This window comes from Seriola lalandi, unplaced genomic scaffold, assembly GCF_002814215.2.
Source record: "Seriola lalandi dorsalis isolate HSWRI2012SDOR001 ecotype SW California unplaced genomic scaffold, Sedor1 jcf7180002055008, whole genome shotgun sequence".
NCBI lineage: Eukaryota > Metazoa > Chordata > Actinopteri > Carangiformes > Carangidae > Seriola > Seriola lalandi.
Window position 1 is genome coordinate 3,389,307 of NW_019525551.1, and position 13,172 is coordinate 3,402,478.

At 40.5% G+C, this 13,172-nt stretch overlaps 1 protein-coding gene across 1 annotated transcript in view; it reads left to right on the plus strand.

The window, feature by feature from the left end:
* zfpm1 (zinc finger protein, FOG family member 1) overlaps window positions 1–13,172 on the plus strand; it is a 111,818-nt gene that overhangs the window by 37,993 nt on the left and 60,653 nt on the right. Inside the window, exon 2 of the mRNA XM_087171511.1 lies at window positions 9,671–9,817. Coding sequence (XP_087027637.1) covers window positions 9,671–9,817 — 147 coding nt within the window. The remainder of the gene's footprint in view (window positions 1–9,670; window positions 9,818–13,172) is intronic.

The window sequence follows — 13,172 nt, forward strand, 5'->3', positions numbered from 1 at the left end:
GGGGGGGGGTTTGGTGTAGATAGGAAGGGATTCAATAAGTAGTTGAATCCACCCCTCCTCCCCCTGTGGATCTTAGGACGGTGGGAAAGTTCAAATCTGCTGCTATTTTCTATCTTTTATCAGCCGGGCTTATCGGCTGGCTTTCTCGTCTGCATGCCTGGCTTCAATAGTCCAGGGTCTCAGTTTGGGCTGCATGGTAACTGCTCTCTATCTCCCTCCCTATGAAACACCTCCCCTCTTTCTTTCTTTTCTTTCTTTCTTTTTTAACCACCTGTTGTTGCATTAAAAAAACAATATTTAGTATCAGCAGCTCAGCTTTCGTTTGCCAAGAGAGCTAAGAGAGTAACAAATTACATTTCCCTTTATCATATAAACACTTTGCAGGGTGTGGAGCTCATACCATGTCTGAAATTATTTTATCTGTATCCATGGCCTTGAGTTTCTCAGCCCTGAGGTTGGAACCCTTTGTAGAGGGTCACTGGATGTGCAGATGGAGTCATAGATATTGATGTGTGGTATTTGGGGGTGTCCTAGTGGCTGAGGATAGTGTGCTACTGCTGACCATTCCTCTTCTGTCATTTCCTGCCTGACTGAGATATACTGGAGCAGAAATAGATGTCCTGAACTGTCCACTTCCTGGGTGAACCACATGTTCCTGGGCAGATGGTCTTAGTCTAACGAGTTCATTAAACATGCAGGCTAATGTGAATCATGGGGAACTGGTGCCGGGAAACAGGAAAGTGAAGAGTTTGAACAGTTTGAATTTACATCCGCAACATGTAATTCTTTCTTTTGAGAAATATGTGTCTGGAACATACACACTCCGTCTTTGCCGTACTCTCTTATCATAACGCACACATGTTCACTTTTCTGTAGATTTTTCAGAGGAACGCAGCGTTTTCGCCGTATTTAAACTAGTCTGCTGTTCCTCTGTGATGTATGTGGGAGTGAGGCATCCTCGAGGGAAATGAAACAGTCTGTTGGGGTGAGTGCGTCTGAAGTGCTGCCAGAGAAGAAACAGTTGTGAAACAGAATGCCAGAGAGAGACGTGATCAAAGACATCACGAGATGTCTCCGCACCGCGTGTCAAGCAGGAGACGGATGAGACAGTGAAATAATGCTGAGTAAAGTAGTCCTTATCAGCCTATAACAAACATTTCTTTTCTAATATACAGTACTTAACACAGAGTGTGTCATTTTACATCAGCGCACTCTGTTGAACAAACTATTTAACAACGCGTTCTAAATTACTGTAAACTTGTCATTTCTAATACACAGGTGTCCGTACTGTCTAAGATAATGATGCCTTTTGACTCTGATCGCCAACAGTCATTTGTCCATCTACCATTTAAATATACATTAATATTACAGGGCTGGAGTGCTGAATTCAGCCTGCTAAAAAAATAAATACTGACTTCATTAACTGGATTTGGGTATCGGCCATTTTGAGAATCATCGACATTAATTGCAGTTCATAAAATAAAAGTAACAGATTTTATAAACTCTTTAGATTTACTCTAACTCATACATTTGAATTTGTGTTGTATGTGTGTGTGTGTTGTCTAATTATTTTTATTAGAAATTGATTTGATCATTTGATTATTTGTAGAATAACAGAAGTGTTGATCATCAGCCATCACAACTAAACAGAGATCAAGACGTGAAAAACAAAACAACAGAAACACTAGAAAGGTAGAACATCCTCACAGTTTAAGATTTTGAGAATGTTAGGGCTCCAAATGTGTATTCATCCACCACTGAAAGTAGTCCCCTACAAATGCATTTTTTCTTCCTGTTAATCCACGGTGTCCAGCTGTTTTAGGAAATTACTGAACGATTTTTAGAAAATTAGATTATTAATTATTTTTGTTATTGATAATAATAGAAATAAGGACCAACACCAGCCTTATATGCCAAATAAATAACTGATGATATGAACGCTAATTTCAACTAATCAGAGAGTTCTTCATAGGAACCTCTTCCCTCACCTCAGAACGCTTTGACAGAGATGTGTGTATGTGGTCCGGTGTATGTGTGAGTGTGTACAGTGTTCGTCGGGCTGCAGCTACAACATGTCAGAACCGCTATCAGCACCGAAGCAACACGGTGTTCCAACATGGAAAGCAACAGCAGGGAGATTTATTTCAGTGGGCTCGGCCCGGTGAATAGTCCTCCTGAGAGGCGCTGGACTATCAGATAGGCCTGCTGTGAGGAGGCTGCTGATCCTCTCCTCCAGGGCAAATTTTTCTCTCTGGGGGCATGAAGGATACCCCGCTACTGGACCATCCATCATGGCTGGCGCTGATACACAAAGCACTGGGTATCTGGGGCACTATAGGGGGCGGGATTGCTGCTGTTTCTTTACTTGCCCTCCTCATGCCTGAGAAGCAAGTATCTCCTCCTTAGAGGAGGAGGAGGAGGAGGAGGAGGAGGGGGGAACTCATTGTTACCCCTGCATGGTGTCAAGTCTCTCTCATTCTGTTTCGATTACACTCCATCCCTCCATCCAGTGGCCTCCCTCTATCACTTTCTATCTCCCCCACTCTGTCTCCATGTCTCTCTCCCAGGGTTCAGCCAGTGTCCCACCCCACTGTCTCCCCAGGACCTTTATCAGGGAGACGGCTGTGCTCATTAAGGAGTTAATTTTCTCACTCCTATCTTTGATTAGTATAGTCAACCTAAAGTACTGTGAATTCTTTAAATTTTCTTCCTTGTTATCAAAAAGGGAGAGAGAGAAAAAAAGATGGGAATAGGGGGGATATTTAATCGTTTAAGTAGTCTTTCTGGGGAACTAGATTTCTCTCTCTCTGTCTCCCTCTCCCTCTTTTTTTTCTCTTCCCAGCAATGTAAAGAAATCTAGCTGAAAGCCAGCCTAGCTCAGTAATTCAGTTTTTAAAGCGTGAGGATGGAGGGAAGGGGAAGGGGAAGGAGGGAGGAGGTGGTGGTGGTGGTGGTGGTGGCGGCGGGATAGGGAGGGAAGAGAGAAGGAAAGAAAAAAAATGACTTGATGAAATTCCGCTATCAGCTCTGAACCAATATGCAAAATATCTCGCTGGAAATCAAATAGCTATTATGTTTTCATTTCCACGTCGGCGTATTTGCTTAATGAAGAGGAGACAGATCAGACCGGCAGAGAGAGTCTGCAGGAGCCGATAACCGCCAACGGCTCCCAGCTATCCGCACAGAGTGACGCTCCCAGTCACTACGCTTTTTCACCGAAAAAAAAAAAAAAGAAAAGAAAAAGGGATGGAGGGGAGGGAGAGAAAGAGAACGAGAGAGGGAGGGAAGGTAATGGACTATAAGGGATAGAGAGAGAGGGAGCGCCAGTGATATTGAAAGGGGATGGAGGAGAAGAAAAGAAGTGGTGGTGGTGGTGGGGATGGGGATAAGAGGGGATGAGGAACGGAGAGATAATGACGGAGAGGAGGAAGCGAGAATATAAAGGAGAGACTGCAGGTTAGAAAGGAGAGAGATGAGGGATGAGAGAAGAGTCGGAGACTGCATTTTTTTTTTTTTATTATTTTGTGGTTGAGAGGTGAACAGAGCTGAAAAAACCGTCTGAAAGTCTCAAAATTCCTCGAATTCTTTTGAAGTTGAGGCCTTTAAACATCTTTAATACAAACAATTCAAGAAATGACTTTTCACAGCTCTGACATGTTGCAGTTTGTTAGTTTAATGCTCAGTGTGTCGAGCCTCAGCTGTGTTCTACATGTAGCCTACACTGTGTTCATGCATTTCAGGTCCTTTGATGTTCGGTGTCCTGTGTTCAAGTGCATCAGCTCAGTGTGATCAGTCACTGTCACCAGTCTTGCAGTTTGTATTTCGCTGCTGGCTGTGATGGACATTTTCTACCTTTTTTTTGTGCTTTTCTTTTTTTCTTTTTATTTCTGCGTTTTTATTTCTTCACACAGCTGGCGAGCGCTTTTTTATTTCCTGTGGCCAAACCTGCTGTGGCGTGGAATTAAAATGATCCTCTGTGACGCAGAGAATTACCTGGACACTTTTCTGCACAGCTGCAAATAATAAGAAACTATTCATGTAGTCTTTATATATATTTTATATATATAAACGCAGTATTTGTTACAGTATTTGTTGGACACACCTACAGTGAACAGACACATTCATGTATCTATCATTTGTTATGTTTTCAGTATATTATGTTTAATACAGTAGCTTGGGTGCTGGTATATTTTAAAGTGCTGAGTGCAACGCAATCTTAATTTGACACGTGTAATATATAAAATAGGGCTACAATGAAAGGTTGTTTGTATTATCAGTTAATCTGACTATTATTGCTATTAATCAGTTCATCTTTGCGTCTGTTAAATGTCAGATAAGGGTGCAAAGTCTCCGTCACACTTTGCCACTGCGCAAAGAGATGTCTTCAGATTGTTTGTTCAAACCACCAAGCTTAGCCTGATGAGTAATACGACAAAGAAAAGCAGCAAATGGAACAAGGTAACGTTAGTGATTAATTATTGAAAAAGCTGCTGATTTCTGATTTTCTGTTTTCAACAAATTGATTTATCGATGAATTGTTTCAGTTCTAATATGAAACCAACCGTCAAGCACAGTTATATTTCCTCAAATGATGACACTTAGACGTTTATGCAGATGCAAGGTTGATGTCATTGGACGAGCGCCCGGCGGCCAATAACTATTCTAAAATATACGGTCGCTCTACTTTCCTCTTATGAAAGCTCTCAGCCTTTAAATGTGAGAAGCTGCTGCTTTTTTCTGTCTTCTATTGCTGTGAATAAAATATGGTTTGAGTTTTCAACTGTTACAGGACAAAGTAAGTCGTTTGAAGACGTCACCTCTGGCTCCGGGAACTGAAATAAGATTTAAGCCCAGATATTTTAATGAATTCTGACAGTTGCTGCTCAGTGTAGTTAAGCACGTTACGTTCATCTGACATTTGATTTGGTGAGAAAATGAGTATCTTATATGAACCAAGGCCACATTTTGAAACCGATGCATCAGACAAATGAGTTTGAGAACATGTCAGAGACGTTGCAGAGGACTGACGGAGGTTGATACGGATCTTAACCATCAGGCCCCACCCTCACTACCAAACACCACTATGTGTCAACCCCCACTGCTCTGCGACTACTTTATCATCATCATATTAGATGTGAAGATGTGCAGGATGGTCAATAAGTCCCAGGGATTTCAGATGTGTCGAAAAAAAAAAAAAATCTATTTCTTTACTTGAGTTTGTCATCCCCGGACTAATCAATGGGCGGCCGTTAGCAGCTCAGATCCCAAAGGCTGAGGAGAAAAAGCTGATTTTTATTGAAGCTGAATATAATGGGTCGATATCATGGGCTGTGTGGATGGTTCCTCTTGTAGGGAACGGTGGCCATGGAGCTGTGATAAGAGCCCATGCAGCGTCGAGCGAGATGTTGTTTAAAGTGCAAAGTTGATTAAAAGTATTTCCTCAGTGGTGGGTAATTCTCTTCACTCTGATCAATAAGTGGCTCCTCTCCAGTGCATGACTCTGTGTCAGGTACCTCAGCTTCTCTCTCTCTCTCTCTCCGCCTCACACGTTCTCTTCTCCTTCCCATTCTCTCCTCCTTTCTTTCTCTAAATATCCTCTTTTTATGTTTCTCTTCACAAGTCTGTGATTTTCTGATACAAGTACGCCTCTCTCCCCCTCCCCTCTCTCTCCCCCTCTCCTTCTCTTGCTTTCAGGTCTAATGTATTTTTTGTGCGGCGGGTTATTAGCGTGAGAGCGGCGAGGCTTGCGTGTGTTTAATCAGGCTTGTTGAGCATGCAGGTTTGATGTGTGTTGTCTCTGTGTTTAATCAGCGAGCTGCTCGCTGCAGGTTTGATGTGGACGGAGAGTTAATAAAGCAGTATCTTTGGTGCCTTCATCAGCTGCAGCACTTTGTTCTGCCTCTCCTCACACCTCCAAGACAGACAGCTGCAGTCTCTGCGCTGGAGCGTCAGCAGCGCTGTGCTAACACATCTGTCTTGCTCTCATCTTGGTGGTGGGCAGGATTTTTCCTCAGTCGTTTTATTTTAAGATCAGGCCTCTTTTTTTCAAAATTGTGTTTGTGTAAAACACCTCCTGTTTCTTTAAAACGTTAACAGACTGTGTAACAGCAAAGGTCAAGTCCTTGAGATGGACACCTTCACATCCTGGCCTTGCTCCTCAGTTTGGTCACTCCTAGGTCTGAGTGTTCACTCTTCATCCATTTTGAAAACGAACAGAAATATGTCAGTGAAAACCACTCACAACCTCACAACTGTGACGTTTGAACCAGAGAAATATTAAAAATATAACCTCAAGAATTTATTGATTATTCAAATAGTTATTGCTTATTTTTCTGTGGCTGGATTCATTCATTATTCATCTGTTCATTTTTGCTTCTTCTGACATAAAATAAAGCAGTTTACACTGTCACTTCATTGTAAAAATATCAATGACAGCGGCTGGTTATTGTTAACAAAATTACATTTGAACATTCATACTTTTGATGTGTGATCAGATTTATATTCCTGGAATCCAAATTTATATCTAAACTAAATCAGGAATACTATCAAGAATATTATAATATCTGTTTTATTAAGGCCCATATTTGAAACATCAGGGGCCTTTTGTTGAAAAAAGATGTTTCGGTTCTTTAAATTGTGATCAACATGTTTTGTGTTGGCTGTTACTTCAAATGACACCAGCCCTGGTTTTATATAAACTGAATGCATGAATGTTAACAAAACAGTCAAGCTGATGACTCCACCCTGGTTTATATAAACTTCAGATGTGCATTTATCCTTCATTGTTAAATTTCATACAGAAGACCTATATTAAGTGATCAATAAAAAATCACTTTATATATTGAAAATTGTTATTTGTTGCTGCTTTATTCTGGAGTCACACTTGATTAAGCTTTTTTTTTATTTTTTGTGGCATGAATAAAACTCGACAAACCGCGCTTTTCAGCATAAGAGTCTTTGTCCAGTTGAGCTTCGCTCTTTACTTCACTACAGCGTCTTTTGTTTCGTCAGATCTCCTGTTAACCTCGAATCATTTGTGTCCACGTACATCGTCAGTGTAGCTACTGGTGAAGGCAAGACGAGTTCTCCACAGAGGCATGGAAATACATTACAAATAGAACATTAAGATGACATTAAAATAGCATTTAAATTGAAGGAGCAGTTTGTTCTGGAAACATTGAATTATCAGGTTGATGCTGTTTGCTTGCTCTCCGTCTGGAAATCGCTCTGTGAAGGTTTTTACACCGTAGAGAAAATTCATCAAGTTCCTTTGTGTCCAGGAATGGCTCTGAAATATTTCCTGAATCTCATTTTTCAACGTTTCACTTAAACTTTTATATTTGCCCGAGAACCATTTAGGAAAAATAAATAAATGTGAGCTTCAGGCTCTGCTCATGAACAGTTTAGATCCTCCTTTAGTTCAGCGCTGCTTTTGGATAAGTCTCAACTTAATTCATGTCCCTCCTACAGAGATACACATGTGGGCCATGTCTTTTATTATTGCTCCATCTCTTGAATGAGTTCAGTCCAATTTTCCTGTGGATATCACACTGTAACAATTAATAAGGCTTTAACTTTTAAAACTGGCAAATGAAGTAGAATGTGCTGCACTTATCACACAGGCCCAGCTATCCTTTCTGCCAACTATCCGAGACAGGACGAGGAGGGGAACGAGAGAATATTTCTCCTTGGATAAAAGAGGGGAGAAAGTGGAGCTGAAACTTTTCCGCACAATTTGATGTCTGAAAGCAGTGATGCAGTGATTGATTCATTAAACCAGAGCCGTAATGAGGAAAGAAATCATAATTCAAACTTACATTTTAAAGAGGAAATATAATTGCAATTTTATACAGAGAAGTCCCTTTGTACAATTATGATTAAAGGAAAATTAATTGTATGAAAATGTCCTTATAGATACTGAAAATTAGATCTAGCAAAGCTCAAGCGACATAGACCTAATTCTAAAATTATTGTGTACAGGATCGATCTTTTTTTTTTTTTTTTTTTTTTTTTTTCTTTATGAAGGTCCAAATCTAGCTGTGTTAATTTTATCTGAAATTAGAGTGAACCATGCAGGCGTGGAAGTTGAAATTAGCCTAAAGATGTTTCATTTACAAAGACAGAAACACTTTCTCAGTCGGCGATTGTTTCCCAGCATTATCTCTGCTTGCTTTTAATTGCTTTGGAAGTGAAATTAACAGAATTAGAAAAATTGCCTCTCCCTTTTTCTACAAGCTTCTTTATTCACGGGTATTGTTGTGTGCTTTGTATAGATTATAGACTCCTTTTGTTCCAGTATTGTAAATATATACGCCCCTAGTCACGGCTTTAGCTCTGAAACAATCCCCCTGTTCGTTCGACACAACCTAATGGAAATTAATTTACAACCTGTCTGGATTGGGGGAGAAAGGTGGGAAATGAAATCTCTGTATTAATTTCACTCCGACTTAGTTATTCAAAAACAATATGCCCACCCTCCTTGACTTTCCAGTACACCATCATTATGTATGTTGAGTTGTTTTCACCCTCGGCAGTCTGCAGCACATTAACCATTTCTGCTTCACTCTGGCGATCTCTAATCCTCTTAAAAGAAATGGTTACCTCGAATTATTAATTCTGTCATGGTATCCTCTCGGGAGCTGAGAATTACGCGTGTCATCTGATGCACATGAACATAATAGAAACTGCCTTTTTATAATCAGCAAGCCTTGCAACACTAATAACTAGAAATCAGCCTCTAGATGCAAGAAACAGCCAGTAAATATTACATTAAATTTCCAGGTTCAGACTGTTAAAGCACCCTGATGTATTCATATTATAGAAGGAGTATCATTAATGAAGCAGTTCAAAAAAAAGTCGCATTAAATTCATATTAACTGACTCCATTTTTTGGATGTAATCTTCAAACAGGCTAAAATAGATCAAAAGTACTGTATAATTACTATGGTCAGCAGGGATTATGAAACTGTAATTGATATAGATCAGCCCTGCACTAATCACTCTTTTAGCTACAATTTTAGGTATACTGTAATTTGGCTTTAAGGTCCCCCTTGGCTTCTTGCTATTAATCTTCTGGATTAGATTGTTCAGCATGTCCAATTCTCGAAACCCTTTTCTGAATGCGTCCAGTTAAAAAAAAAATAATAAAAAAAAAGGATGAGTGTGTTTGGGGTATTTTTCTCCCTTACAGAACATACTGCACATACATAATCATAAGTAGCTTGTTTAACAATCTAACTTCCTTTTATTTTTCACCTCTCCTGCTCCGGTCTGTTTGGACTTGAGGCTCAAGGGAAGACAATTAAACTCAAATCCTTCTCCTCCTGCAGACCTGAAGTCTGATATTATTCTTTGAAACTTATTAGTCTCTGTCCACAGACACAGATCTCTGGAGTTCTCTACTTGATGAAGCTTTTATTTTTGTGATACCCATTTATGTGCATTTGGTGATGAGACCACCTGATCTAATTAGCAAACAAAAAAGTGATGTGTTTTTTATTCTTTACTTGAATAAATTCATTTTTTCTAATAATAAAGTGTCTTCATCCGTCAGCATCAGGATCAGCGGTCCAGATGTTTCAGGTCTCTCCCACAGGAGGGAGAATGTAGTGGATTTGACCGATATGGATTCAGATTCAGGTCTTCAGCTTTCCTCCTCTTCTTCACGCAGGTTCCCTTGGGGATCTAGACGGTGTCGAGGACAACACCCTCGACAACCTCAGCCTATCAGGGGAGGAGGGCGGAGTCTCGGACCCAGATGATTCAGTAGAGGGTGACAGCTCCAGCCCCCCGCCGTACACACCACTGTACAATGAAGGTGAGAAGAATAATATATCATATACAGTATGTATGTGTGTGTATATATATATATATATACATACATATACATATATATATATATATATATATATATATACACACATACATACATACATACATACATACACACACACACACACATGAAAATGTGCCTGTTAGTAGGAGCTGATTGGTTGGCCTGCATTAATCCTGGCTGCATCTACATGGGATTGTTACAACAACAAAAAAGGCTGGATTCACAAATGATTATGTGACTTTATTTTTTATGGCGTTCATCTGTGTTCATTTTTTCATCACATCAAGTAAGTTCTCGAGAACAGCTCCACCAAAAATAAGCTCTGTGTGTGTATATACGTACGTATGTATGTATGTATGTATGTATGTATGTATGTATGTATATGTGTGTATATATATATATATATATATATATATATGATATAGCATGGTTTAGTGTTATGACACAGAAGTGGATAGTTTGCAAACCTTCCATTTATATATAGTCACTAGCTGTGTCCCAGTTCAGGGGCCACACCCTTTAGGGGACTTGGTCTTTTTTTTTTTCCATTGCCGGCGCGCAATGAATCTTGGGATAGGTTGCGCCACGAAGGATCCACCCGTTGGAATCTTCGTTGCCAAGGAAGAGAAGGCCGCATTTGAAGGGGCCTTCGTAATGGGTCAGTCTAGTCACGCTACTGTGACGCAATCAGTCTTCAAATGCAGCCTCCGAAGGATGACGACTATATCACTAAGCTTCAGATCTTTTCACTGGAACTTCTTCCTACCAAACAAATAGTCCCCTATAAACTGTCGACAGTGCTTGAGTGAAGTGACTGAAATAACTTTCTTTTATTCTTTTAAACTATAATCATCTGGATGTTCTACCATCTCTGTGTTTTTTGTGTTTGTAATATTACACAGCAGCACACTGGCTGTAATGATATCCATTCTCTGACAATATGCCTCAACCTGCTTATTGCAACTGTTATGGTAAAATAATCCAGATGTCTAGTTCACTGGCAGTTGTTGGTGGTTATTACCAGATTTATCTGCCTGTTATCTGGCAGGAGACAGTTAACGTCACCCAGAGACAACACCAAAAAAAAAAAAAAAGAGACTGTGGAACCATTATGAGGTTGCAGCTTTCCATTTGTATCACTCTTTTATCTCTGAATAAAAAGAAAGAAGAATTCACAAGGTTCAATCTTGGCTCCAGTGAATCTGCCCCTCATGCACCTCTTATCCCGAGCCTCCCCCCCTGTACCATGTGATAGCAGAGTTTTCAGTCATATTCTTTTGACTTATTCAAGATTTCACTAGCTGTGTTTTTTTAATCTCAAAAATTCCTGCTCTTGTGAAATTTTGGGGCTGGAAGTGATAAGCGTCTGTTGGTTGGCTTGGTTTGATAAACCCATGGAAATCCTGTCAGGTGCTAATCGAGACGAGATTAGAGATTAGCTAGAGGTGTGTGTGTGTGTGTGTGGGGGGGGGTGGGGCTGTGTGTGTGTGTGGTGAGGAGTGGGTTACGTGTGTATTAGATTGTATAAGAAGAAGAAGATGAGAGAACTCGGGCCGACTGCACACATGTGAAAACCGACTTGGTGTCTTTGTTTCCTTATATATGTGTGTGTGTTTTAGCCTTTTGCTGCCCCCCAACTCCCAACACACATAAACACACACACCCCTCCCCATTATGCTGTTGATTTACTCCCCCCCCCTCTCTCTCTCTCTCTCTCCCTCTCCCTCTCCCTCTCTCTCTCTCTTCTCGGAGGTTCCTCGGGTTGCCCAGCGCTGCCATTATCAGTTCTCTGTAAATCAGCCATGTTTGACGAACCTGCTCTTTCAACCTAGGATCAATACCAGGTCTTTATCAGGCCAGCACTGGCTAATAAAGGCAAGGCCTCTTATCCACCATCTGGAGGAGAGAGAGAGAGAGAGGGAGAGACTGGTGATAACTGCCCTGATAACTTTAGTGAGAAAAACACAGGACCAAGCACTCTGTTCTCTCCTCCCCTCCCCTCCTCAACCTGAAAAACAGAGCCGGTATATTAATGCTGATACAACGGATCGACACACACACATGCACACACACAACTTTATTGAGGAAGACTTGAGCATCTGCTCAGTACGTCTCTCTGTGTTGTGGCGTCGTTTTTTTCCTCTCTCTCTCTCTCTCTCTCCCTCTCTTGCTCGCTCTCTCTCTCTCTCTATTCTCAGAATTGCTCTACAGTTGCAGCGACCTGCCGAAACAAGTGAAGTTCCTTTTTTTTCAATCACACTTATACATCACAGGAAACCTGATAAAATCCACTTCTGGACTGATTAGTCAGTATGTCACCTCCTTTTGAACTCTAATTGCCGTGCCCTCGTTTGGACCAATGAGAATGATTTTTGTAAACCGCCATTTTTTTTCATCAGAATCTGATCAGTGCACTGATACAGAGAGTGTGTGTGATGCATAAACAGACAAATGACAGATGTCTTAATCTCTTCTGATTTTCGTTATGATGGACAGTTAAACACAGTTTTGGTGTTGATTTGACTGTGAAGTAATTAAATGAGTAATTGTTTTAAATAATAAAAGAACAGATATTTCAGTCCTCCAGTGTGAGGATGCGCTGCTTTTATCTGTGTTATGTCATTTTAAATTGAACATGTTTGTGTCAGGACTGTGGGTTGGACACTGTTTTCTGTTCTTGCACAAGCTGATGGATTTTAGAATGTGAGGGGCGCTCACCATCTTAACAGAAGTTTTTTGATTTTTTTTACATATTTACATACATTTTCCACATCATGATGTATATCAGTTCTGGAAACTGATTGTTCTTGATGTTGTAACATTCATTCTAAGCATACTGGTCTGTTTCAGTTCCAGTAGCAGCTCTGCTCATTTTTTTTTATCAATAATCATCAATAAGCTGTGACTCAAAGTGTGTTTTATGCTCTTATTTACAGTATTTCCCTCCTGACTTACTGTATATGTGTGACTGCATTGATTGATTGAGGTTAGTCAGTGTGAGGCAGCTTCTCTGCAGGAAGCTGGAAGACTGGATGCTCAACACTTTTTTGGTTTTGTCCACTTCCCTTTCAGCTTCATCCGTGCCACCAAACTGATCAATGTGAAGACTGTGAGCACGCACAGTATGTTGATCCTCGAACGTGCGGGAGCAGATGTGTAGTGAAAAGATACATAAAGCAGCTTTAAGAAGAGAGAAAGAAGAGGCAGAAATGTATAGTGGGTTATAGAAGTTAGGAGGCGGGATTGTTAGGTGACTTTGCCCTGCAGGTGTGACAGGGGAAGTTCAGCTTATCAGATTGATGGAGACTGTCTTGCTATGGGGGTGGTGGTGGTGGTG